General features: G+C 45.3%; 1 protein-coding gene across 1 annotated transcript in view; it reads right to left on the bottom strand.

The window, feature by feature from the left end:
* Nucleotides 1–1,489: 1,489 nt before the first annotated feature.
* Nucleotides 1,490–26,388, bottom strand: part of TP63 (tumor protein p63) — a 93,126-nt gene continuing 68,227 nt past the window's right edge. Inside the window, exons 5-14 of the mRNA XM_042820745.1 lie at nt 20,986–21,172; nt 19,148–19,263; nt 18,703–18,812; nt 17,690–17,826; nt 16,768–16,850; nt 15,753–15,889; nt 5,071–5,228; nt 4,082–4,226; nt 3,106–3,199; nt 1,490–1,850 (exon numbers count right to left, since the gene is read on the bottom strand). Coding sequence (XP_042676679.1) covers nt 1,554–1,850; nt 3,106–3,199; nt 4,082–4,226; nt 5,071–5,228; nt 15,753–15,889; nt 16,768–16,850; nt 17,690–17,826; nt 18,703–18,812; nt 19,148–19,263; nt 20,986–21,172 — 1,464 coding nt within the window. The 3' untranslated portion in view covers nt 1,490–1,553. The remainder of the gene's footprint in view (nt 1,851–3,105; nt 3,200–4,081; nt 4,227–5,070; nt 5,229–15,752; nt 15,890–16,767; nt 16,851–17,689; nt 17,827–18,702; nt 18,813–19,147; nt 19,264–20,985; nt 21,173–26,388) is intronic.

The raw sequence follows: 26,388 nt of genomic DNA, 5'->3' as shown, positions 1-26,388 counted from the left end.
GCCCAGAAAAACACCTCTGCATTGAAACCAGATTCGTTGGTTGTAACAAGGTAAGAGGACAAGTTATTTAAAAGCTGCTTTTTCTATCTTTCTCCAGTAAAGAACCAAACAGCAAACAAGCCTCAGACTTACTGTTAGCAGTAAAAGCCAACTTGAAAGCAGCCGTGCTTAGTTGAGCCTCTTTAGATTTGTTTCCATACGTCAGCCTCACTACCTTGGCCAATATAAATGTGAAAACACGTACTCTGTTCAGTTGCTTGTCCACAGACACTGGCAGTCATAGAGGAAATGCCTCAGAGCACAGCTGCTGTTTAACCAATGAAGAAAAACAGAAAAATCATTTCAGTTCATGTAAACAGGACTTTTTGCAGTAGCAGTACCAAAGAACTGGTGCTTGTTCCAAGGCTGTTGGAAAAGATACAAATATTTATTTACTCTCCACTTCCAGTTGCTGATCATGTAGTCACCAGCAACAGAACAGACTCCAGTTATTGCAGGCATCGCTAAGGACAGCTCTACCTTTAACTGGCAGGAAACCAATCTAACAAGATCTACGTGAAGGACTGCCTGGGTTTAAGGTGGCCAAAGCCCTGCAATGAGCGTGCAGCTCCTGTTTTGTCCTCTGTTCAACTGGAGGACAGGCAGGCAAATCCTTCTGCTAAACTAACCAGGCAGCACATGTTGCAAAGCCTAATTCTCTAGCTTAAATGTCAGTAGTAGTACAGAATGGTGAACAACGGGTGGGGGACAAGCCTGAATTACTGATGGCTGTATTTGTATTTATATCCTGAAATAAGTAAACCAGGAAATGCAAGGAAGTCTACATTCAAGATGAGAAGACAGCAGATTGTTTTTGGTTTTTTTCCCTGTAGAACACAAAGGAATAAGAAGAAGTGGGTTGCAGGAGGTCGTAAGTGCTGGCCTGTCCAGCAAAGTGCACGTGCTGTCTCCGCTGGAGAATATTACACACGAACAGAGCACTGAGCTCTGTGGGAAGAGGCTGTTTAAGTGCAATGTTCAGCAGACCAATTCCCATTTGGTTTTTGGGATGAGCTGTCAGTTTGGGGTTTAGCGACTTTGGTCTTTTCTTTTTTGTTTTTTTTTAATTTTTTTTTTTTTTTTAAATGGGGCTTTTTAAAACTTATTCTAACCATCCCGGCTTTTCAAAGTGGGATTGCTGGATGAGAGAGAGACAGCTTGCAGGTCAGGACACTCACAAGGTGTACGAGGGTTGGAAAGTCAAGGAAAGAAGCCCCTCTTCCCACCAAAAAAAAAGGAAACCAGGAAACAAGAACAACACCTTCTTACGAAGGCCGACACCTTTTGAGGAAACACCACCCGCCGTCCCCCTTCGCTCAGCTCCTTCTGTCGCAAGAGCTGGGGTGGAGGTCGCGGTCCAGGAGTGTGACCTAGACAGCATCAAGGGCATAAGTAGCGTGAGCGAGCAAGGAGGCTCCCGCCGCCCTTCATCCAGGGATACAGTAGCAGAAGGAAGACAAATGAAGGGCTGAGCAGTTCACGTCCGAGGCGGGGTGGAGCGACGTTGGTGGGGCTCACTCCCCTTCCTCCTTGATGCGTTGCTGTTTGTTGCGCCGGGCATCCATGTCGAAGTTGAAGTCGTTCCACTCGTCGCGGGGCGGGAAGGAAATGGTCTGGCGGAGAGTGAAACGGACAGCATCGATGACCCGCTCCCCCCGGGTTTCGCTGGAGCCCACGCTGACGGTGGAGGCACCGCTGGGAGTACGCAGGAGGTGGGGAGGAGAGGAGAAGTCATGGAGCTGCCGGTGGTCCAGGATGCCCTTCCAGATGGCGTGGCGGAACTGCTCCGGGATCTTGAGGCTCACCAGATCCTGCAAGGCAAGGAGCAGGGCTTAACGGGGCAGTCCCTGGGCAATCCGGAGGGGCTGGACTCCGGTAGAAGCAGCCTCTGGGCCGCTCTGCACATGCTTATGGTTAACCCGTGGCGGCTGCGATGCGCTACAGAAGCCACTAATCCTGAAGGTGGTTGTTTGCTGGCTCACCACTTCTGAACAAGCACATGGAGCTGAGAGGCAGCAAGGACTGATGACCCAAGGTCCGTTCTGAGGTGACACATTCATGCATAAGGTATGATGACCTAAAGCTACAAGTTTAACTGGACTGTAGGCCTCCAAAACACTGTGGAGAGTTCTGCTGGTTGTCTGTGGTGGGGGGATGCTGGACTGCAGAAGTTCAACAGCTTTGAAAACTTCAGTGTTTATTTCAAAGCCTGCAAAAGGATTTTACAATTAAAGTTTGGGCTCCAGTACTCAAAACTCTGGGTCTGATGCTATTAAAACTGCCTTAATTACTCAAACAAACCCAAAATTTAGGACAGAAGCCTAAACTTGAAGAAATATTTGGACTTTGAGGCCCTGTATTCTCTACAGGTACGTTACCTGAGGGCAGCATTACCTAGCTCTGGGAAATGTGATACTGGCTTTTGGAAAAAAAACAAAAACGAAAACAACCAGCTTTGGTTAATTTGGGTCAGCTTTTCTAATTAGAGCATCAGCAGAAGGCAGGCAGCCCACTCTAGAAAGCATTATAGCCTTGCAAAGTCTTGGGGCAGAAATGGGAGGGCCAGCTCTCCAGAGAGCAGTGGCGCAGGAGAGGAGGAAGCAACCCTGCAAGAAGAGCCATGCAAGAGAAAGGAGAGCTGGGCTGAGATGCCAGTGGCAAGAGAAGATCGTTAAAGCAAGGCCAGAGAACAAGAGCAGGGAGAGAAAAATGCAGACCACTTTTGGACAGCCTACTTGTCTGCAGGCGAGTGAGGCGTTTCAGGGCGGTGTAAACTGAAACCAAGCCTTGCAGAATTAACAGGCATGTGGGCTAGGGCCGCTCTGGGGGCTAAAAAGGACAGCAGTGGGGAGGAAAAGGTACTCTCTTTGTGCTAGACAAGGCAGTTACAACACTAGTGCTGGCATTGTGTCCAGCCTCTTTTTACCTGCCAGTATATCTTCTCTGGTGTGCAACAGCCTTAAATCCAACAAATCACCAAAAATAAAATACTGAGCCTGGATTTCTGACTTGGTCCTACATCAGGGCCAAGAGTGCAAACAAAGGAAATGGTGAGGAGTTACTTACATCCATGGAGTAATGCTCAATCTGATAGATGGTGGTCAGCCCTTGGGTCGTGAAATAATCCACACAGGATGAGCAGCCCAACCTCGCTAAGAAGCTGCAGAGGAGGAAGGAAGGAAGGAGAGAGAAAAAAGGATCACCCTGGCTGCAACAGCCCAAACCACAGAAAAACCAAACAAACAGCCAACCTGCAGCAACAGGAGATGAAGCTTTTACCCTTTGCTTGACCTTCTCCAAGTCATCCCAGGCCAGCAAGCCACATAGCTGCCGTATCAAATGAATGAAGGGAGTCCTTTAAGCTTGCTGCCTAGCAGACAACCCTCATGACAGCACTTTGCAGTAGTCAAAAGCTGATGCTGCAGCCCAGATCTTGGGGCAGGAAGGCTCATAAGATCCATTCTGCCAGCTCGCTTCACCCAGAAGGCAGCTGAGCCCATGGCAGCACATCACATAGATCGAGGTTGTCACCAAAGCAGTTGTTTTGGGGCTCAGACACATCACACACCCAAAGTAATTCACATCAGCATATTCCTCTCTAAGCAAAAAGGATCATGGGGAGCATCTTTCAACCTGTTCAACTTAATGGAGGGCAAAGGGGCCACATCAATAGGGAGGCTGGATGCATTCCTGACCCCAGTCACAGCTTACTGCAAGTACACAGGAGAAAAAGATACTAGCACCAATAAAAACATCTGCAAGATCCCCTGTGTTAGTGCAGGGTGCCCTCAGCTCCACCAGTCCAGCAGATGCTGCATCCTTTGGCTTTCATGCAGTCCTTCAATCCCTGTTTCTCTCAGTTGCTCAGAGGTGGGTAGTTTGAGGCTTGGGTGCCCAGAGGGTGCCAACCTCAGGACTGCCAAACCCACCAGATCCAGTGCTCCAGGAGAATGGAGTGAGGAACCCAGCAGGGCCCTTCAGGCTCCCAGCACGACTCCTCTGCTCCCCAAAGGTGGGAGATGTGCAGCCTGCTTCTGCTCACCTGACAATGCTGCAGTCTGTGGGGTATGGAGGAGGGGGAGTGCAGTGGGATGTTGAAGGCATGGAGAGGGGAGGAGGCAGCGCCTGTGTGGGGCTGAGGCCATTCATGTCGCCGGTCATGGCCATGTGGGTGCCCATCATGGGAACTAGAGGAGAAAAGGAGGAAGCACATTGTTATCAAAGCATCCCTGCACCCTGCTTCACTCCCAGCACAGCACAATCACAGCCCAAACAGCCTTGAACTGTTGCAGAGTAGGCTGCTGACATATTTAAGGCTTCAATGACTGTACAAAGACCAGATGACATACTGTTCTTCTGCTGCTCTCCTTTTACTGAAGCTACTGCTGATAGCATTGCCTCTGCATCACCTTTCATTGCAAGCAGGCTCAGCAACAAACCTCAATGAGCTGTGGGCATCTCGTCTTTCTCTGCTGCAGGAAAGGAGAGGAACTGAGCCAGCAGAGTAACCCAATACAGAAGCCAAAGAGTTTTGTTTCAGAGACACTGAGCACCCAAAGGGGGATCAGCAACAGGTGTGGGCAAGAGCCCAGCACTTTCGAAATACAACAACAACAAAAAAAAGCATCTTTTAGATCCCAGAACCATGTCTGTCATCCTGGATTTACAGGGCTGCTGAGCAGTCTTCAGCAGCCAGGAGGAAGCAAGTTACAGAGCTGCAAGCTGCAGTTATTTCCTCTGAAACTAAGAAGTGCCTTAATCGAAGTGAGAGGAAAAGTTTGCCAACATTTCCAACTCCTCTGCTAGGAAAAGAAGATGAAACACCTTGAAAGACAGACAGCAGTGCGGCCAACAAGATTTGCATTGAGAAGGGGCTCTGTCATCCCTGTGAGACTCAGAGCAGAATGCTGAAGGCCTGGAAAAGGGGGGTGATTTCCCTGTGGCACAATAGCACCTCAGAGATACAGTCTCCTTCCCCAGATTAGCAGGGAACATGCAGAGAGCAGGAGAAAGAGGAGGAGGGTCTCTTACTGTTTGTTCCCATGCCGTCAGGGATGGTGGTTGGGGTCAGTGCGTTGCGCTGCTGGGGGTTTATGAGCTGGCTGACAGAGGGCAGCTTGTTCATGCTATTCATCTTGCTGAGAGGTGGCGAGTTGGAGCCATAGGATGACTGTGACTGAATGGAGGTCCTGCAAAAGAAAGAGGTATTACAACAGGAATCACAGCACTTGATCAGGAGCGCGCATCCAAGAGAATACATTTCTCTGTTTGAAGCAGAGCTGAGCTACTGCTAGTGAAATTACCAACAGCATGGGAGAGCTGCAGCTAAATATCACTGGAGAAGAACTAAGATTTGCCAGAGGTTCTGGGGATTCAAGGTACAAAATAGGGAAATACTGAAGAAAAAAGAAGCTTTGCTTTTGGTTCTGATTTTTTCTTTAAGGAAAACATTTCCACATAGCTTTTACTGTTGAAGAGAACATATGCAAAGCCAGCTAACAGTTGCTAGAACTTGGAAAAAAAATATTTCCGTGCCAAGCTCTCTGTGGTCAAATGCTTTTTCAAAAGAAAAAGAACTGAGAAAGCTAGCTCATGCCATCCTATCTAAACCTAAAATCTGATTTCAGACAATTTTCAGAGCAGGAAGCATTTATCACCTCTTTTTTTTCCTCCAAAATTCAGTTGTTCACATAATCAAACTATTACCACGTGTATATGTAAAAATCAGAGGCTCTTTGCTCAGGACAGACTCCCCACACCTCAGGGAACAAGATGCTGAGATGCAGCTTTTGCTGGTGTTGAAGAGAACTTGGCATCCAGACCCTGCAGGCTGCTTGTGGAGAGTATCAGATTCCTGCAACCATTCAACAACAGACTGACCTCCCTCAAACCCAGACAGCCCCAGACTCCATCCAGCATATCCATGAGCAGAGCCAGAGGCTTGCTGGCAAGCTCTTCCCTCCCCAGCCTCAACAGGGCTGCAATCCCACCTCATAAGCAATCCTTGGGGCTGCTTAAGAACAGCAGCCCAGCTTTCAGCTTGGGTTACGGCTATGGCAGCCCATCCTGAGTGGGGTCTTAGCTGGAATATGTAGAACACGATCATTAAAGTGGGCCCACGAGCACACTTGGCAGAGGGCTGCCGTGCCAACAGAGCAGGTTCTCTCTCTGCACACCAAGGGCATTCACAAGACTGGGCAAAGACACTCAGGAAGCAGGCACACTTCCCAAACATGACATACCCTCTCAAGCCCGCTGGAGATCGGTGCTCACTCAGCCTCAGTGCATGTGAAAGGGCACATTCCCTCTTATTTCCCACCGGGAAACTTGTCCATCTGGGTATAACTGGCTACACACCAATTCCTGGGAACTTCCACGCAAAGGGAACAGTTACTGCTTACAATAAGTGTAAAGGAAAGAAAAGGCTTATTCCTGGTAATTTATTAAAGCCTTCAGCGCTCAAGGTCAAGTCTCATACAATTACACTGTCTCCAACTTCCTGCACTTTCAAAGCTCGTGATGTTGGGTGGAGAAACATCTATGCTAACAGGCTAGAATATCTAAGGCCATGAAAAAATGTTAGCTAATTACACAATTATAGGAGGTACTGAAGGGTGTGAACTGTCCTTCGGCAGTGAAGATGCAGGACAAGATCCAGCAAACTTCATAGACTCAAGGAAGTAGAAAGCACAAGAAGCTTCACAAATTAATATTAATGACAGCATCAACTCCCAGGGGGAAGTGAAACCAAGCCATGAAGTTCAGGCCCAACTTTTGAGAGTGAAGAGAACGATTCAGATCAGAGGTTTCAGCTCGCCAATTACAAAGTTAAGGCTAGCCATAAAATTCAAGTTAGATGGATGCCCTCCTTAACTCAAAAGGCCTCTGGATTTAGGACTAGAATTAATATTTCTATTTTACAAGTTTATGAACCCAGCCTGAGCTTCAGCTGAAGTTAATGCACCCAAGTATTCTCTTAGGGCAAAGCCTGCATGATATGCAAGTGAGGAAGTCATAGTGTACAGCAGCCCCCACAGCGAAACTCTGCATCGAATCAGACACTTCCCAGAAGAGATTGCTTTTGACTAGTTAAGTTCAGGGAGGGTTTTATTCAGTGAGTTCACAATTCTATACCATCTTTTAGCCTATTGGCACAAAACAAGAGTCTCCAAGGAGGTCAGGAACGGGCCTAACTGTGCTCCCTATGCTACCAGCAGTGATCTCATTGAAATTAGCTTGGCTCCTACAGAACACCAAAAAAAAGCAAACAGACAGAAGCCAACTCAAAGCACCCTGTGCTACATGAAGCAAGTGCATACTTCCACTTCCAGCTTATGGGCTCCATTCTTAACTCACTCGTACTTATGACAATCAAGAGAATCAAGAATCAAGCAAATAAAACCAAAGAGAAACAAAAGTACAGTATTTTTTTGTACCCACAATCATTTTCAATTAGATCAGTCACATAAGCAGACGTGAAAGTTCTACGGAAAACCATCTAGTGAAAGTTCTTAGGAAAACCATCTAGCCAAAGAAGAGTCCCAAGATAAACCAAGATGCAAAATTTTATTCAAAATTCATGTCACACATCAATATAGCAACAGCCTTAGAAACACAAGAAAATGCTTTTGGTATTAAACACACAGTCTACATGGTGTTCTTGGATTCATTTAAAATATATTGCTTTTTTTCCTTTTTTAAAAAATAGATATTGTAAGAATGTCATGCACAGTGATTTTCATTAAAATCACACATACTACATCTCAAGAAAGATCAGAAGTAGAAGCATTAACATTTCTTTGATATCAATGCCAATGAAATGCATTTTAATATCAAGGTATAAGGACTTCAATTAAGAGACTATTATACTTCTTGGAACAGCCTGATACAAAAGGCACTGAGTCACATTCTGCAACTGATTTTTCTCTCTTTAAGTGGCAAGGTAATTATTTATCCAGTAAGGTTTGTAGTTATGCAAGCTTATATGAGGGCAATCAACTCTCATGCTTCAAGGCATATACTGATCATCTCAAGAGGTCAGGAAGGAACTTACTCTCCCACATATTAAGCACAGTTCAGTTCACAGGTTACCTTATACAACTCTGTGCTTTCCCAGCTCAGCAGGTATCAGCCCTTTACCAGAGGTAGGGAACTGCTTGGATACATCTATTATCTGATTCAGTAGGAATCCTCATTAACTTTAGATAAGCACACCATAATGTAAGCAGCATTCATGTAAATGACCAAGTTTCACTAAGTGCAAGAGCAGGACAGCTCAGAGTTGGAGAGTAAGAATTCCCCCAGCCCCAGTGCCTACGATTTGCTGTCCCTGAAGACCTAGAGCTACTCACAATGCAGAGACCCAAGTTCCCAGCCTGCTTTTCCTTATGTTGGCCACAGCAAAGACAGAAGGATTGCACCCTAAGTTCATATATGGTTTGTATACCCAATAACAACTTTTTTTCAAGTAGGGATGCCCACTGGACTGCATAACCTTGGGATGTCAACATGTCTAATGATGACACAAATAACACATGCTCAGTTGCACTCACCCATTTACAAGGCTCATGAAACAGGACATTGAGAAGCAGAGATTGCTCTTCACATCTCAAAAAGGTGCAGTTTTAAGCAACCAACAGAGCATCTTTTTGACCACTAAAGTGGTTTGCATGCTTAGTGACCAACTGAGAGCACGGAAAGGAGAAGCTCTGGCTGTCACAAGGCAGACAGCAGCTACAGCACAGAGACAAGGGCGGAACTAATAATTCCCATTAGATATCAGGTTTGGGAATTTCCCAACGTAAGCAGTGGATGTGATATGCTCTTCAGGGAATACAGCTGCAAGTGGATATACATTAACCAGTTGACAAAGACTGACCTGACTGAGAAGGCCCAGTATCAACTGCTTATTCCTTGAAAGGCTTACTTTTCTGAAGTAAAAGGTGAAAAATCTGAAAGACAGCTGTCTGAGACAAGGGTTTTTGTTCTTTTGTCTAGCTGCAGAGGAGAGACGGAAAAGCAATTTTGACTACTTCCAGCTCCAGGTTATTTGATGGAAAAAGCTGCGCTTCCTAAGATAATCACCTTCTAGCTGGAGAGCAGAGTCACCATTAAGACCACCTTCACAGTCATCCACTTCTAAGCAAGGTGTACAAACGTAAGAGCCTTTCCAGAGGACAGAGGGATCCAACTAATTCACTTGCTTGCTTTGTGCAAGTCCCAGGTGCTGTGTTTGTATTGCCCACAGTGATACAAGAGTTTTCACACAGGCCAGGCTAAACAATGAACTGGAGCATCAGCTGGGACCTGCTGATGGTGGGCTGTGGCTACCTGACACCTTCGATTGCTTGCCTCCTCAAACTCACCAGCAGGCAGGCCTTGAAGCAAACCTCTTGATATGCATTAGGTACCCTTATCCCAGTATTTACTCCATCCCAGTGTTTCCACATTGCCATCCATAAGCAGACAGAACCAATGTAACAAACCCATTTCGGAAGGGCTGACTAACGCTGCCAAGCCCACATTTGGGCTGCATTTGCAGTTCAGATTCTTTCCCTGGGTGAGAGTTGAGAATAAGTGTTGCCTTTCTTGTCCCAAATAAAAAGGCACAGGGGGAAAATTATCTTTTCTGTGATCTCAAAGTACTTCTTGCAGTTCCCAAACAAAGCGAAGAGATACTTGATTTGACTGATTTTATATAAGGAACAATGGTAGAAGTGCAACTACATGAATAGTAAACTGCTGGTGTTCAGTTATTATTTATAGTTAATCACTTTTCTGGGGCTCTTCTGCATCAGCTCTCCCCCACACTCTTACGGTAGAAGTCATCTCATTAAGACAACAAAGGAGATATTCAGAGATGGAATACAGCTCTAAAAAGAGATTTTGGAGCGAGTCGTCACCTGCTTAGATCACAGCTCTATTGCCTGGAAGCAGATGATGAGATGTTCAGAGATAAGAGATCTCCCACTGCATCAGGCCTTCTCTTTCTTTGTGGGTGGCCAGGAGCCCTGTTCCATGTTTGAAAGGCATCTTTTCTTCAGGCTGTGCCTAACCAGAACTGTATCAGTGGTGGGTATGCACCTGCCTCAAGTAAATCCAGTGCAGAGCTACAGGTACACAGGTTCCCATTAGTATTGATCCAGCCCCCAGCTCCCATGGACAGCTGATCCCTAGCATATGCATCCAAGCTCTGCTCCATGAACAGCACTGATACAGACAAACATCAGCGTGCAGGAAGCTCCTTTCCTACTGCGCCCCTCAGAAAGCTTTTCACATTTCTACTTTCCACAGCCATGAACACCGGAGGCTTCCCTAGATGAGATGCTACCGTCTGAGAACACAGGCAGAGGACACTTTTCTATCAGCATTAGGGACCACCACTCTTTGTGAAGATAAGCCACAGCAGGCATCCTCCACAGCCCCTCTCTCATCTCCAGTATCTGCTCCCTGAGCCACAGTCAGCAATACCAGTTGAATTCCATGGCATGTTTTACTTGCCTGTTCACCATGCTTCCTTTGTGCTGATCTGGGTTTAGCACTTAGACATCAAACTTCTGAAGAATACAAACTTTGTTAAGCCCCCTTCAAACACCTTCCAGAGGTAGATTTGACACCAGCAGTATAAAGGGTTACGAGTCCTTGTTGAGAAAGGGTCTTCTGTGCAGAAATTGCTAATTCAGACCACTTCATGGAGACACTGAGCAAAAGCAATGGCTACTGATTGCAGGATTACTGGACAAAGTAGGAATGGCTTAAGGCCATCAGGCCGAGCTATCTCTAACAGATGCTGGCACATCTTTGAACTGCTGACAGTAGCGAAGGGTACAATGTAGTAAGCTTAATGAAGGAACATCTAATAACTGCTGAAAGTCTGCATGGAAAGGAGTGAGCTCTGACCTTTGGATAAGCTTTCAATAGGTCATGCGATGAACAGATTGCCCTTTACACCCTCAATAATAAAGGAACAGGGACACTGGGTACACATGGATGTCATTACACAGCAAGACTCCAACTTCACCTTCACTTGTCCACTTGGACTGAGCTCATGAGAGCAAGGAAGGAGCTTTCTAAGTTCAGTACATCTGGACTAAGCCCAGAAGTTTCAGTGCAAGGTCTGACAGCGTTGTCCAGTCTTCCCTGTAATTTTAATCTATTTTAGATAGACTTTTTATGAAATAGAGGGAAACAATTCATAACACCAAACTAGAAGGCATTTCTACGGGGGAAAAATGACTTAATTAGTGCCAATATAGTTACTATCTCCCTCTGTCCAGCAGTACAGACACTTCAGCTAATTGCACTATTACTGCATAAATGGCATTAAAACAGGCCTAACAGATTAGCACAGACTTCAAAACATCCCCCCCTCCTCCTATCCCCACCCAGTCCCTGAATACTTTCTTAAAATTTATACAAGACAAGGCATTTTAAAATTGAGACCTGCTCAGAGAAACCCTATGTGTTTCACAAATACAGAAGTTAACAGGAAAGAGATTACAAAAACAAGAAGAAAAAGTTACACCAAGACAGACAACATCATGGTTCCAGAGCTCCCAGCGCCACCGGCTACAGCTAAGAGATCTGTAGAAGCGTCTGTTGTTTTGGCAAAGTTTGAGTCCCTTCAGGAGATTACTCTCACTATGTACTCTGTTGCTATCAGGCTGCATATTTGCCCCAGTGCTCCTAGTCCCACGAGCTGGGCAAAGCCAACCCGCCAGTTCCATTTATGGATATACTGATGGTTTTGGGGGGCTGGAATGTTTTAGGATGGTATCGGTCTGTTTGGGAGAGTCTCTCCTTGAGTCCACGAGTTCACTCCTGAAGCAGGCCGAAAGGAGACTGCAGAGAAGGAACCAGAGAAAAGAAGAGATGAATGTACAGGGCCCTTCATCAGACAGCAAGAGAGAAACAGCCATTTTCCACCTTCATGATCACAGTACGGACTCGACAGACAGGATAAACTGATGTCTTAGCACCTGCAGTGAGGGTATGCAACAAGCAAATTTAGGAAGTTGGAAAGCCCCAGGTGTGAGTGCTTGGCAAGAAAAAGCAACTATTTGATATGGCAATCGGATTTCTGCGTCCCAGTCACACGGGTGCAAACGGTACCCGATACTGTTCCCAGCAGAGCTCAAATGAGCCAAAGAAATATGAGAAGAAAAAAGCACTCAGCCAAATGCGTGAGAGATGCAGCTTCCACAGAGTTCCTTTCAAACTTCGGTTACTTAAAAACCAGAAGCTGGTGCTAGGGAGATGGCGGTGCCTGTCGTGAATGAGCTGTACTGATTCTATCTCAGGCACTCTCCCTTGGGAAGGCAGAGGGCCTGAAGCTGAGAGGGCGCTGGGACTTCCACCTGATGCAAATGCACCAACCCTCAGTGCCAGCACAGTGAGCACAGCATGTCTTCACGTACCTAATCCCACACATTTTCTTGCTTACTTTCACCTTGGTAACGCTTCAGTTGAAAACAGCATCCAAATGCCTGGAGCTCACAACACATGCAAGCACAACACTACAAAACCAAACCATGCAGAAATCCACCATAGCTTCTACAGCAAAAATGAGAATATCTAGGTGGGGGTATGTAGAATAGAATACTTCTCCCACCAGCCTCCTCCCTGCCACGGTGAGCAACAGTTTTTGTCTCAGCTGGAGCACACCGGACACTGGATAGCTTTGCTCCATCACACCTCACATACAAGGTCAATCCCTTCTCATTTGGGTAATGAGCTGGGCTGCTCACTAGAATGAAAGGCTACCACTGGGTTGGTGGCTGCAGCCCTGTTAATACAAAAGAAACATCTGCTGGAATATATAAATCACCTCCTCAGTGGGCATTGGAAGACTTTGCAAACCTCTTTCTAACGTGCTCTGACCAATTCAAATAGACTGTTCTGAAAACAGCAGGGTGAAAGCCACAACAGGAAGTCTCATTGAGTATGAAAAAGTGTTTTCCAGTATTCCTTGAGAACACTGGTTGTAAATGCATTTTGCAACATACGACAGAAAAAAAAACTTTCCTTCCCCATAAGAAGTGTGGGCTCTGGTATCTTTGAAAGCAAAAATATTCTGGTCAACCTTTGACAGAAAGATTTTAAACATCAGCAGCAAAGCATGAAAAGGAAGCCCTCTACATAAACGTGTGTGCTGCTCTTCACAGGATTTGGTAGTGGAAAAGGAAGAATAGAAACTTCAGAAATCAAAACAAAAAAAAGGCCTTCCCACCTATGATCATGAAGGTATTTGGCATAACAGTAAATAAGGTTAGTAAGAGAAAACCATGCACAAAGGAGCAAACAGAGAGAGGAGATGAGACAGAGAAAGATACGGTCCGGCACAGCATGGAACAGCGCAGTATTTTTTATCATCTTGTGGGACAGGCAGCTGACTGTCACCAGATTTGTTCTTTTTTTTTTTTTTTTAATTACAGAACTGTAAGACAGCACTGCTGGTCCATGAAATGCAGTGCTGGTCTGTATTATAGCGTTTCCAAGAGTCAGATTTTTTATTTTATTTTATTTTATTTATTTTTTATTTTTTATTTTTTTTTTAACAAAAATTACTTTTTACCACAATCTCATTCTTGCTCTTCCTAACCTTCAGAAAAAATGAAAACGTACAACATGTTGTTAACTGAACCCACTCACATGCAAGACTGCTCTTACCAAAGCCAGCTCCTACAAAGTGCCTTCTCTCCTTATTCTCACATCACGATCTGGAACTCTGGGGGGGCTTTTTGGGGGGGGGGGTATAATCATATCTATGAGTCTCGCCAGCCCCAATTTCCCTTTGCCCTCAACACATTCCTTCAGAAATTAATACATACCCTAGATGATCGAGGCCAAAGTGCTAGAACCCAACCGCACCTAATGTTTGAAAGTACATTTCAGCACAGAGGACCCTATTTCATGGCAAGCTGTCAGCAGAGATAATTCCAGTAGCTCTGGACAAACACTGAAAGATAATTCCCCCCCACGTTCTCGGCATCCTTAAAAGCTGTTAATCTGTCTCCCCAATACCCCAGCACACTCAGCAGCTGAGAAAAATGAGTATTTAACTGGACAAGTGCCAGGAGACATGCCAAAAAGAAGTTTCATTAAATTAAATGGCGAGACTCACGCATGCTAGTCTTAAAGGTAACAAATACCAACTTCAGTTGCCAGGAACCCATCCTATTGATAGAAGAATGAAAACAGTAATTATGGCCACGCAACTGTCAGCACCAAATGAAAGCTGTCATCTGCTGCCATCCATTTCTGCTTACACAACCATTTCTCAACTGAAATGGCTGCAGTTCAGGTGGAGATTTGAAGAGATGCAACTGAGTGCACAAAGGCCACAATGCCTAGCAGCTAGTAAACACAAGTTATAATATACACAAACAGCTCAGATGACTGAATTTTATTTTTATTAAAAAGTATCTCAGATTGCCCAGAGCCCCTGGATGCTCCAGCCATTTCAGCACATGGCTATAAAGCCTCTTCAAGACTCCAGCTGACACTAAAAACACACAGGTCAAAATGTGAACATATGCAGAGATCTGGCATAAAGCCGTGGTATTGCAGAAGCCCTGAGACAAGGGCCAAGGCATTGAAATAAATCCCTACAGGCTCAGATGGGACTTAAGTGGTGCCTTGGCCTTGTGCTAACCTCTGCAAGGGAATGAGATATACCCACGGCCTCCTGACGCGTGAGGTTGCCAGGAGGAACGCACAAGATGCTAAGCACTACCGCTGGCGGCCACCTACAGCCTGGCCAGCTATGTGCTGCCACCTGACACAGCAGGTGAAGCAAGGCCTGTGAATGACACCACTTGGGGTCTGTCTGCAAACTCACTCTGTCACCCAGTCTCTGTAACTGTAAAGCATTAGGAGCAGAGAGGAAGACTGAAACCAGACACTTATTTGGCTCTTCTTCTCCCTATCCTCCTGCCACTTACACCACTTGAAGTAATCCTGGTAGAGCCTTGCTAGCAGACAGCGGCTGTGTCTGCCCAGATGGAAAGTTTCTCATGCACAACATGGAGAGCCAGTCACAGAGTACTTTTTTTTTGTTTGTTTGTTTAAAAAAGCTTTAAAAGTGCCAACAAAGAACCCTTCTTTGGAGTACCCATTGGTCAAAGAGCAATTCTTAACTGTCAAACCCTCAGTCCCAATTGTCAGCTTCCAGTGTTACAGCTCAGGAGATTGCAATATCTACATCCCACCAAGAGACAGCCACCAGCCCTTCAACAACATCAAATCAGTGCAGCAGCAGTATTCAAGCACATGGGCAGGCTGATGCTCACAGTTCCAGCACCGTATGCTCTTTGCAAAATGTTTCAGAGGATTCCCCAGAGAAGGGGCAGAGGGCTCCACGTTCACTCCCATTCCCACAAAGCTGGGAAAACAGCACAGCCCACCCCATGTTCCTTGGCTTGGTCACACACATGTAGCAGGTAGAAAGGGACCTGCAAGCAGTCAGGACCTGCATTTAAGAAAGGAGGACTGCTTTGTCCCATTGCAAAATCTCTCTCTCAAGTTCTGGTATTGAAGTTTTTCTTCCTGGTATTGACTTCTACCGGCTCTGTAGGAGATCAGCAGTTTCATACTGTTGGTTAAGCACCGCGTCCCTATAAACACCTGTGCAGAAGTTTTCTGTGTCTCTCTCCTCTCTCTCCCTTCCCCACAATCCTCATTACAGAGGTCACTGCAAGCACATCCATACTTACTGCTTCTGGAGCAAGTGCTGGTGCTGCTGTTGCTGCTGCTGCCGGTAAGTTTCAATTGTGTGCTGGGGAAGGTACTGCATAAGTTCCAGGGACTCCTTTATCTTGAGTAGCATTTCATATGTTTCTCGTCCCCTCACCTAGGTCATAGGAAGAGGATGAAAAGAAAAGCCTTAAGGAACTGCATCTAAAGTGACCACCACTTCAGTGAGCTGTAGATACATTCAAGTAAACAGCCACAGCAGGATGTAAATACTGCCTACACTCAACATGTAAGCAGTAAAACTGCTAAGTCTTGTGTTAGATGTACATCAGATAAATGTTGAAGAGATAATCTGACACTGCAGGCTAGTGAACATCTTGAGATTGTCATCTACCTTGACATAAATCTATACCAGTCAAAAGCAATGTTCTGGTCCAAATCAAATGTGGTGATGAACTTTGACTTATGCTTAAGAAAAAAAGGATTACTGAATTTGGATGTTAAGTTTAGATCTCCCTTCTCCCCCAAGAAGGCTGCCATTTGTGATTCACCCAGCTAAATGTGACTTACAGTGAAAGCAGTTCAGTGGCCAATTACTTTCTTGCCTTTTCTGATCCTACACTTATTACTAAGTATTTTACCTCTACCATCCCACTGTAATGGTAGTACACAAAACCCACAAGCTTCAGCAAGAAAGCAGGATTCAACACATCATCCCTATAGAAAATTCAAGTGCTACGGACTCAAAAACATCAGAGGAGGGAAACCTAGTTAGGTCTCCATGATGGTGATCCTACCCTCTGCTTAGCACAAGCCAGTCTCAATCAACAGTCAATAAGATTTAATTTTTTTTTTAACAAATTTTGTTTGGAACACGCATTTAAAACCGATGCATCTCTAGGGAAAGTATTCCACACTCCAACCCTACCCACTGAACACAGTTCTCTATGATGTCTAGGTGAGCAGTTGACCTGCCTCAATGCACTAAGGAGGATAAGAAACATTGGATAAAAGCAAAAGATAGAGAGAACTCACCGGCAAATACAAGAGCTCATCATCTGGAGAACGTCTTTTTTTGATAGATGTCATCTGTATGCCATGAGTTCCTTGTCGAAAAGCTAGAAGAAAACAAAAAAGCATCCCATTAAACTAAAGCAAAACACAAACAGCAAAGGAAGTAAAAAAGAAGAGATAGAGAAAGAGAGAAATCAAGCGTAAGCCTGGTGTTAACATGCAGTGCTTTGAAAGGATCTCTGCCTGAACCACTCCAAAACAATGTGCATAGCTACTGGCTTTGTAAAGCAGACAACCTGCAAAGAGCCATTGGTGGATCAGTAATCCACAGTGAGTGGATGAAGTGAGCATACAGAACCCACTGTGGAAATGAAAATCTCCTATTTGTCTCAAGTTTGCCTCTTTGCTATACAACCCAGTGTTATCACTGAGCACATATGAGAAACCAAGACTGAGTTTCCATTTTTTGCACTTCTGATGAGTGTGTTGTACTCCACAGAGCACAGAAAGAGGCTACTTGCCTTAGGACCTCAGACACACAGCACAGTTTGTGTGAAGTCTTTATCTAGATTCCTGTTTGTGGAAGACAATTGCTAAAAGGATGAGGGAACAACAGCACAGTCCCACACAAAGCGGTTACAGTGTGGAAGTGGTTACAGTGTGGAAGTGGTTACAGTCCCATCCAGGTACCCTGAAGGTGTTGAGATAGAGTCATCCCCCTTCAGTCAGAACAAACAGCGCTTGTAACACCACTACAGATTGTCAAACGTTTTGTGAACACCGGCTCATTTTGCAGATTGATTCACCCAGTGAAAACAGACATTTAATGCCCTCCTGCTTCCAAGCCCATGCGCAGGACCGCTCCATCCCCACAGCACAAGTGCCAGGGCTGCACCTGCTGACAGCGTCATCTGCAATCCGCCCAGCTCTGCCAGCTACTTACGGCGTTTCGTACCATCACCATTCTTTGTGCTGTCAGAGACTTGCTGCTTGCGGATGCTGTCCTCATCTGCTTTGCGATCTCTGCCTGGGCAAGCACAAATGCGAGCTTCAAAACATCGGCGGCCCAAGACTTGTCCACTGGGAAGGAAAGTGAAAGAGGACATCAGCCAGCAGATCAGATAGTCACCGTCAGCATCCCTCACACCTTCAAGCTTACAGGAGGCCAAAATCAGAAGCTAGCATCTACTCCTGCTTTACTCCCTCTAGGCCAGTATTCATGAGTTCCATCTCCTGGAAGCTCATCTTAGACATGGTTAGTAAATAATACACAGATTCAACACAAGTTACAGAAGTGAACGGATTCAGATTATCTATCTGCACTGATACAACTGTTGACTTGATCTTCCTAAATGGAACCTATGCAGAAGGGATGACATCACAGTCAGATTTGAAGGAATCACACAATTATTTAGGTTGGAAAGGATTTCCAAGATCATCAAATTCCACTTTCAATGACTTAAACCAAATGTGATCAGCTAGAATAGCTGCCAGATGCTTTGTTTTCGCTAAGTCTAACCACTGGTCTCCACCTTTTCCCTGGCAGTTTCACAGAAATTTGCTATATTAGAGAGAGGGCATGAAAGCACTCTGCTCAGTGGACACAGAGCAAAGCATCCAGCTATTCACAGGAGGATTAAGCCAGACAGACATACTGGTGAGACTTCTTCCATGTATTGAAACTTTTTATCTGCATCAAAAACACCCTTATCTACTTCACATAAGAGCATGGTAAGTACAGAACCTGAACGGTTTGCACCAGACTACGCATAGACCAACCCAAACCCCCCAAGTGCCAGTCAATATCCAGTTACTGGGCAACTCCTATCTCTCAAGATTTAAAAATGTTCCATGATCCCTAAAATCAAATATATCCCTAAGGACCTTGCAACACTGCCCTGAGCAAAAGAAGAGCCAGAAGGCCATCTCAAGCTACACTTGTTATGCACCACTTACTCTCTGGTTTCCAGTGTGACAATGATGAGAATTGGGCGACGGTTCATCCCTCCTACACAGCTACTGTTACACATGAAGTTGTACAAGACTGTTGTGAACTCAGTACCAACCTGGATGAGATGGAGAGGATGAGCAGAAGAGATGGTGAGTGGTAAGCTCTGCTTTTTCTAGCTGTCCCTCTGAAAATCCCTCCCACTCCCACATCTGTACAATAAAGAACTAGGCTATCATCAAGTCTTCCCCACAACAAGGCTTCCTCAAATTAAAAAAATAAAGAACTCATACTCTGAAGGAATGTAGAGAGTGTCTAAAGCCCTGTTTCTGATGAAGAGGGATTAACAGTGATGAGGACAGGGCACGTACAAGATCTTGGCTCCTTTGGCTACAGTTTGAACTCCAACCCTTTTGAATGTCAGGATGCCCCAGCCCTGAGCTTACAACATACCTGAGGTGGCTCATATGGGACCAGCACACTCTGTCTTCCAGTGATGGGGTCTTCCACGTACTGGGCATGGCTGTTTCCTTCCACTCTGATCAGGTGGCTAGGAGGTGCAATCTGCCCTGCAAGGGCAGGGCGACAAAAACATCACTGACTGACACAAGCTGAAGTGCAGGGCAGCAAGACTTCCCAACCAATAGGAGCCCACACACTCTGTCCCACAGGTCTATCACAGCACACACATGCCTCCCCAGACCTTGAAACACCTCTTCCCAAATTCTCATCTGCCAGACAAAAATCAAACCAACAAACAAACAAACAAAAAAAACACATAAAAACAATGCTTCCTTAGCTAACAGATGCAGGGAACGTGATGTTTCTAGGCACCTTTTCAATGTAAAAAAAACCAAAAAAGTTTCCCCTCTTTCCTGCAAATTTTCTTTAGTGTTTCTACAACACAGATAAGTTCTGAAGAAAGAAGTGTGTCTCAGGTTCACCTAAAGAACTCACAGAATCACATAATGGTTTGCACTAGAAAGGACCCTTAATACCATTTAGTTTCAACCCCCCTCCTATAGGCAGGGATAGCTCCCTCTAGATCAGGTTGCTCAAAGCCCCGTCCAGCCTGGCCTTGAATATTTCCAGGGAAGAGGCATTCACAACCTCACTGGGCAGCCTGTTCCAGTGTCTCACCACCCTCACAGCAAAGAATTTCTTGCTGATATCTGGTCTAAATCTACTTTCTTCCAGTTTAAAACCATTACCCCCTTGTCCTGCTGCTGCATGCCCTTACGAAAAGTCCCTCCCAACTCATTTTGCCTCCCAATTCATTGTGTTTGAACAGTTAATTTCTTACTCAAAATACAGTGTATTTTGAGAAAACTACTTTCAAAACACAAATTCAGCATTTAAATCACATTCCTCCTTAAAGGTATGTCTCTGAACCAAGTATAAACTCTCAAAATAATATTCACATTCTGTCCAAAGCATTTTAACACAAAAGCTTATTTCAAAGAACTGTCTCACTTCATTCTGACTTTCATATCCCAAGTCCCTGCTTGTTTTTATGCTTGTCTAGCTGACCACACTGTACCCAGCCAAGGGATCCAGGCTCCTCAAACACCCCGTTAACTGACACCTTTTTTCTTTTTTTATAGTAGGAGGTGAATAACGCACGTAGACTAAAACAGATGCTCATCTGAACTTATGTGAACTTAAGCAGCCACAGAAAAATGGAGTCTAGCTCATGAGTTTGCAGAAAGCCCCGTGACATTTTTATAGCAGCTACTACTTCACAGTAATCTTGTTTTAATCTTGATTCTTCTCATATGAGAGAACTGATAATGTTAAGCATACAGGAAGGCTGCCTGCAGTTGATGCTGGCACTTAGTGTTATCCTGCCAGAGATAAACAGCCCCTCTGTCTTTGAGACGTGGATTAAGGACTGGAGATGATATTGCATCCTGTTACTAGATCCCTGCCCCAGCGACATGGAAGCTCATTCCTGAGCACAAAAACAGCTGCTTCTCATCGAGGGAGCACAAGCAGAGTGGGGAAAGGTTGCCAGAAAGGCACTGCCTGCTACGGGGACAGACATCCATCCAACCTGGGCAGGCACGAGGTTTATTTTCGTACTTTCTTCTCAAGGACACACTTGCACAGGGATAACTAAAGCACAGGACTAAGCTTCCTGCTAAGCACAGGGAGTAAAAAGCTAAATGAACCACTGCAAGGAGGCCTGCTTCCAAAGGCTTGCTGTGAAATTGCTGCAAAGCCCCTGCACTACTGCTTATGGGCCAAGCAGCTTTGGAAAGGGACTATGAGCAAAAGCACTGCCCTCTTACCCTCGTTGAACTCCCGGCTCAGCTCGTGGTTCGGGCAGCGTTTGACCACTTCGGTGACGTGCTCTGCTTTCTTGTAGACTGGCATAGCCCGGATGACGGCTCCTTGGGGTGGTGGGGTCATCACTTTGATCTGAATGGGGCATGTCTTGGCAATCTGGCAGTACAGCTTCTTCAGTTCGGTGGAATACTGAATGAGGGGAAAAAAGGTAAAAAGAGCAAGAGAGTCAGGATGGTCAGTTAGAGAGGTGGAGGCATACGAGAAGGATGGAGATGGATTTATACATATGCCAAATGCACATGCACTGCATTTGTTCAGAGAATCACAGAGTCATAGGGTCATTGAATGGCTTGAGTTGGAAGGGACCTCAAGGATCATCAAGCTCCAATCTCCCTGCCACACTTCCAAACAAGTGACAAAACAAACGCTAAATCTCTACTTGTTTTAGAAAAGTAGAACATAAGACTAACACCTAGTTTTCCCAAAGACAAAAATGTTCAAAAAGAACTGTGCTATTATATGATCAAATACAATCTTTATTTCTCTTATGCATCCCTTGAACAAGGAGGGGGGTAGGGGGGGGACAGAAGGGCAGTGTGTCTATACAAAAAATGGAAAGCATTCATTTTATGATACCCTGTAATCCTGGAAGCACTGAAAACAACACATATAAAGTAATTCATCCTGTTTTGTTAAAAGCCCTCCTGGTTTTGAAAATGGAGTAAAAACCATGAAGCCTGGAACTGAACAGTATTTAAAAGCAAGACCCTGACCAACCTGAGAGTCGTGCCAAATCTGACTTGTCAGTTATCTTTTGAAAGCATCTCATACCTATGCTGAATAACCTACATCAGTCTCCTTACTTTTAAAGTTAAGTATCTCATTCAGCAAGGCAGAGAGGAAATGGTGAAATAAGATGCACACAGACCTCAAAGCTCTGAGGAGTGAAAACATTCCAAACGACCTGGTCCACGTTGGGACCTGGAGCACAACTTAAGAGCTGGTTCCAAAACAGAGGCAGTCACCATCCTGGGGGTTATGTAATGAACACCCTCAGCTAGGACACTCCTACTCACTGTGCTAGTTCACAGCATATTAGATTCCCTTTTAGGACATTCTTGCACTAACGTGCTGGCGCAGCACATCCCCAAACTGCGTTCGCATCTGGAAACCTTTACTCAGCAAAATGCGTGACTTCAGCATGGGCTGAAGTCACTGGTTTCTGTTTAGAAGCTCTAGCTGAATTAAGAATACTCATTTAACAGGAACAGTGAAAAGGAAACTCTTACAAGGTTCACTACATTGCCACCCTAACCCATTTTTCTAGATGTCCCCTGTGCAGGAGACTTTTCACCCTTCTCTGCTGTTCCAAAGCAATGCAGTTCACACTGATACCCAACTTCAGAGCCATTCAGGTTTCTCTTGCTGTTCAGACATCTGTGAATGCCAAGCTCTTCAATAACTAACCACGTAACCCACAGGAATTGCTGGCATTTCCCCACTTCCATCTCTTTGCTTCTAGCAGGGAAAGAAGTGAAAGCTCCAAGGTGGCTGTTTTCTTGAACAAATGTCTCTAGCAGCCATGGCCGACACAGCCCAAGTCCCAACTGTTCAAACACAGCACCAACAGGTTCATACAGGTCGGAAGCACAAGTTGGCCGTCCACCCTGCTAGGATGGGAAGAGCTGGCACACGAACGGGTGGGCGGTGGGTGACGTGGCAACAGGAGCATCAGCTAGTGATATCCAGAGATTATTTGCATTTCAAAGTGTGTGTGTGCGCTGCTAACAGGAAAACCAAAGCTGGGGAAACAATGAAGGGGGATTAAAATTAAGACAAAGTGATCTCTTCCCTCCTCACTCAACACCACCCTGCCATACGGCATGGAGATGCTACAGGTATTTAAGCCAAGGAAGAAGATTCTCTGAAATGCAAAGGCCAAATTGTGCAATGCATTTTATGTGCCTGCAGGCTAGAGATTAAACCCACAAAGGATTTACTCAGCCCGCGGAAATGGGGAACATGCCAAACAATTACAAAAAAAAAGTTGTGAAACAGATCTAGATGGTGATTTATATCAGACATCTTTTAAAACCTGAAATTCCTTATTGTTTTTTAATTAAAAAGCAATTCCTTGCTAAAGGTAAGAGTGAGCTCACTGCGTTGTCTTTTCACCCCAGAAGTAGGAAAAGATTCTTATTTGAAGGAGGATGAAAGTTTAGAAAGCATACACAGAAAGCCACGTCATCGCTTGGATGTCCCCGTGTCAAGGAAGCGAGAAGAAACCATGCACCCCAAATGCAGAGGGACAAAATGAAACCATAAGTACAGCAGCACACACCAGGAATGAACGTGTCTGGCGTCTGCAAGTATTCAGAGAAGTGAAGAAATGGAAGGAGATGCACTCCCCTGGTGGTGCTGATTATAATTTTACATCTAATATATTCACTGGGGTTGCAGAGAAGCAGAAAACAACTGCTTTGAGAAGGACAGGAGAAGTGGGTGTCCAACCCCAGCACAAACACAGCAGATAGCATGGGCAAAGGTAGAGCTGCCCCTCAGCAGCTCAACTGCTTTGAGCCCTTCAGCTACAATCAGAAGGGAAGAACAGGACCTGCAGCTTACATCTACAGAAACAGCAGCCAAGAACTAATGAGTTACAATGAAAAGATCTCTCCAATAAGGATGCATCTTCCCAAAACTTAGGTTTTGTCAGCCTTTAGATCCAGGAGCTCCAGGCCCTGAACAACACCAATGTGAACTTTGCTTATCAGAGTAATGATATGCAGACCAGAAGCCCATCAAAGGTTGTGATGCTCATCTCCACTTTGGGAGGCAAGCAACAGCAACCCATGCAGAAAGACAGACAGGATGGCCGCAGCACCTTTCTGTCACTGCCTGCAAGAGTTCGAGCCTCCTGGCTGTTGCAAAGAGCTCAGGGCTGCAGCACACCACAGCTTGGCAGAGATTTCACATCCACCCCAGCACAGTGGCCCACAAGCCTGTAATTGTCAAGAGGCCAGTCATTTAACACTGGTGTAAATCTGTCCGTGGGGTATCTGCTGTCAGACAGTAAAGCACTTGAGCTTCCCAAACTGCCAACTTCGCTGTGACCATAGGTAAACTGATGCCCAGTCATCTACCGGCATAAATAGATGCAAATAACTCGGTCACAGCAACTTCATACTGGATCAGTGATAATCACTATATCCACGGAGTAAGACAGGATATTGTATATAGATTTCAAAGCAAATATGTATGAGAAAACCCTTGAGGCAGGAGCTGTCTCTGTGCATTCAGGGAATGCCTGCATGCATTCTCCTCAGTGGTCCCCAAATCACCCCGCTTTGCAGGAGGTGACAGGCACCCTGCCCACCACTGTGGTGCAGGAGATGACTGGTGCTCGCTGCATGAGGGATGAGATCAGGAGATCAGTCACACCCACCATGGAGACCCAAGACAGATTCAGTACCCTTATGCCACTACCTGGGAAGGAAGGACAAGATTGTTGTTTGAAAAACAGTGATGTCAAAAATCAAAACAGAGCCAACATTTAGCACTAGTCCAGACTGAAAATTGCCAATAAATGAATTTCTCCCTTAAGTACCTCTTAACTGCCTCCATTTCAAGTATTTAACAAGTCTAAAGCATCACTATTAACCAATATACTTCTGTTACTTGCCTGAGTAAGGAAATTAACCTAATTAGGAAAAAAAAAAAAAAGTACTAAAAATGAACCTGATCTCTATCAACAAGCCTGTCATTTAGCGACAGTCATTTCCTAGCATGAGGACTAAAAGCTGCGCCAACAGCCAGAGGAGTGGGAACATGGCTTTTACCAGACACACAGCAAAGCTATTGGAAACAAAAGAAGGAAGCCTGGCAACACGTTATCTACTCAGGAGTGAGGGGAAAAGCTTGGCTCAGATTTTTCTTTGGGGTTCAATTGCTGCACGTCATGCCCAAATAAGCAGACTTCAAGAGACTGCTAAAGACAACAGTGAATTTAGCTTTTTGCTTAATAATATGTTTTAAACGGAAAGAAGAAAACATTCCAGCACCCGCAGCCCTGCCCTCCCCACCTGCCTGTGCAGACATACTGTATTACCCACTCTTGGCACCCTGGCTGGTAATTCAGTATCACAAAGCGCACGCCAGCCACCATCAGGCAACACCTGCCTGATTTTTCAGCAAGCCCCTTCTCCAGAAGGTGTGTCAACAAAGGGCTTAAGGGAGAAAACAAAACACTTTTTCACTTCTCAAATGGAAAATTTTCACTAGGAAGGACAGAAGTCTCCTGGAAGTGCTTTGTGCAACATAAGCTGCAGTGGCTTTTCAGCAAGCGCTCAATCCCCCCACAGAACTCTGATGAGGTAAATTCCCCCAAACACTACTTTGGAAATCCACCTCTAATATCTGCCTTACCCTCTGATCTAGCCAAGGGATTACAGCCCTTAAATCTTTAAAAGGAGTGGGGTTCAGCCAGCTCTGCAAATGCTGATGAATGTCAACTTGAAGGTGATCCCAGAAGTCAGCTTACACCATGACAGCTCTGAGCCCCTTCTGCTCACATCAACAGGTTTTTCAAACCTTCTGCAAACTTCTTTCAAGAAGTCACGTTTCAGCCCTACTCAGTTAAACACTGGATTCATTTCATTTGACATTTTCAAAGCCATCGTTCAGCTGCAGTTCTCCCCTAACAAACTAACTCTGAGAAAAAAAACAATGGAGAAGCAACATTTACTTGTGCTGAAGTATGCACAGCTGAGAATAAGGAGTTATGAAACAAGCAGAAAACCTGTGTAAAGCAAGACAAGGTTTACTCATTTAGAACAAAAAAGTGTGGAGAAAGGAATTTACCTGTGTGGAATAAAGAGTAATATTTATGCATACACCTTAAATAGTTTGGCTTTGCCAAACAGCGATCGAACATCTAATTCGCAATTGCTAGGGGTGAGGGCAGGTATCCATGGGTGCAAAGCTGCTTGTGGTCATCTATAACATGCACAGCTGATTTGTTGCCTCTCTGGGCTGAGATCTTCCACTTCATCAGAGCACAGAGCATACAATCTGCCGCTAGCAGACGTGCAAACCAATGACACGATAGATGAGTTCAACAGCTGTCGGCACCACGCCAGATCCACCACATTTCAATTCACACTGGGCCAGCAAGAAGCACCTGTGAACAATTCGCAGCGGATGGATGCCCCACCATGCAACAACTGGGAGGACTGGAGCAGGAGGGGATGCTGACAGCGCCAGGAGTGCTCTGAAGACTTTTACCAAATTCCTGTGCCCCAGGCAAAGGAAATCACAAGTCATCCTCTTCCCCCCCCCCTCCCCTCGGGGAGGGGCAGCCTCGCCCACAGGAATCCGCCTGTGCAGAGACTTCAGCTTCACCTTCC

Source organism: Centrocercus urophasianus, unplaced genomic scaffold (assembly GCF_019232065.1).
Source record: "Centrocercus urophasianus isolate 14NV4802_14NV808 unplaced genomic scaffold, USGS_Curo_1.0 seq_19, whole genome shotgun sequence".
Classification (NCBI taxonomy): domain Eukaryota; kingdom Metazoa; phylum Chordata; class Aves; order Galliformes; family Phasianidae; genus Centrocercus; species Centrocercus urophasianus.
Note: the sequence above shows the minus strand (reverse complement) of the source record. Positions and strands in the feature narration are given on the sequence as shown.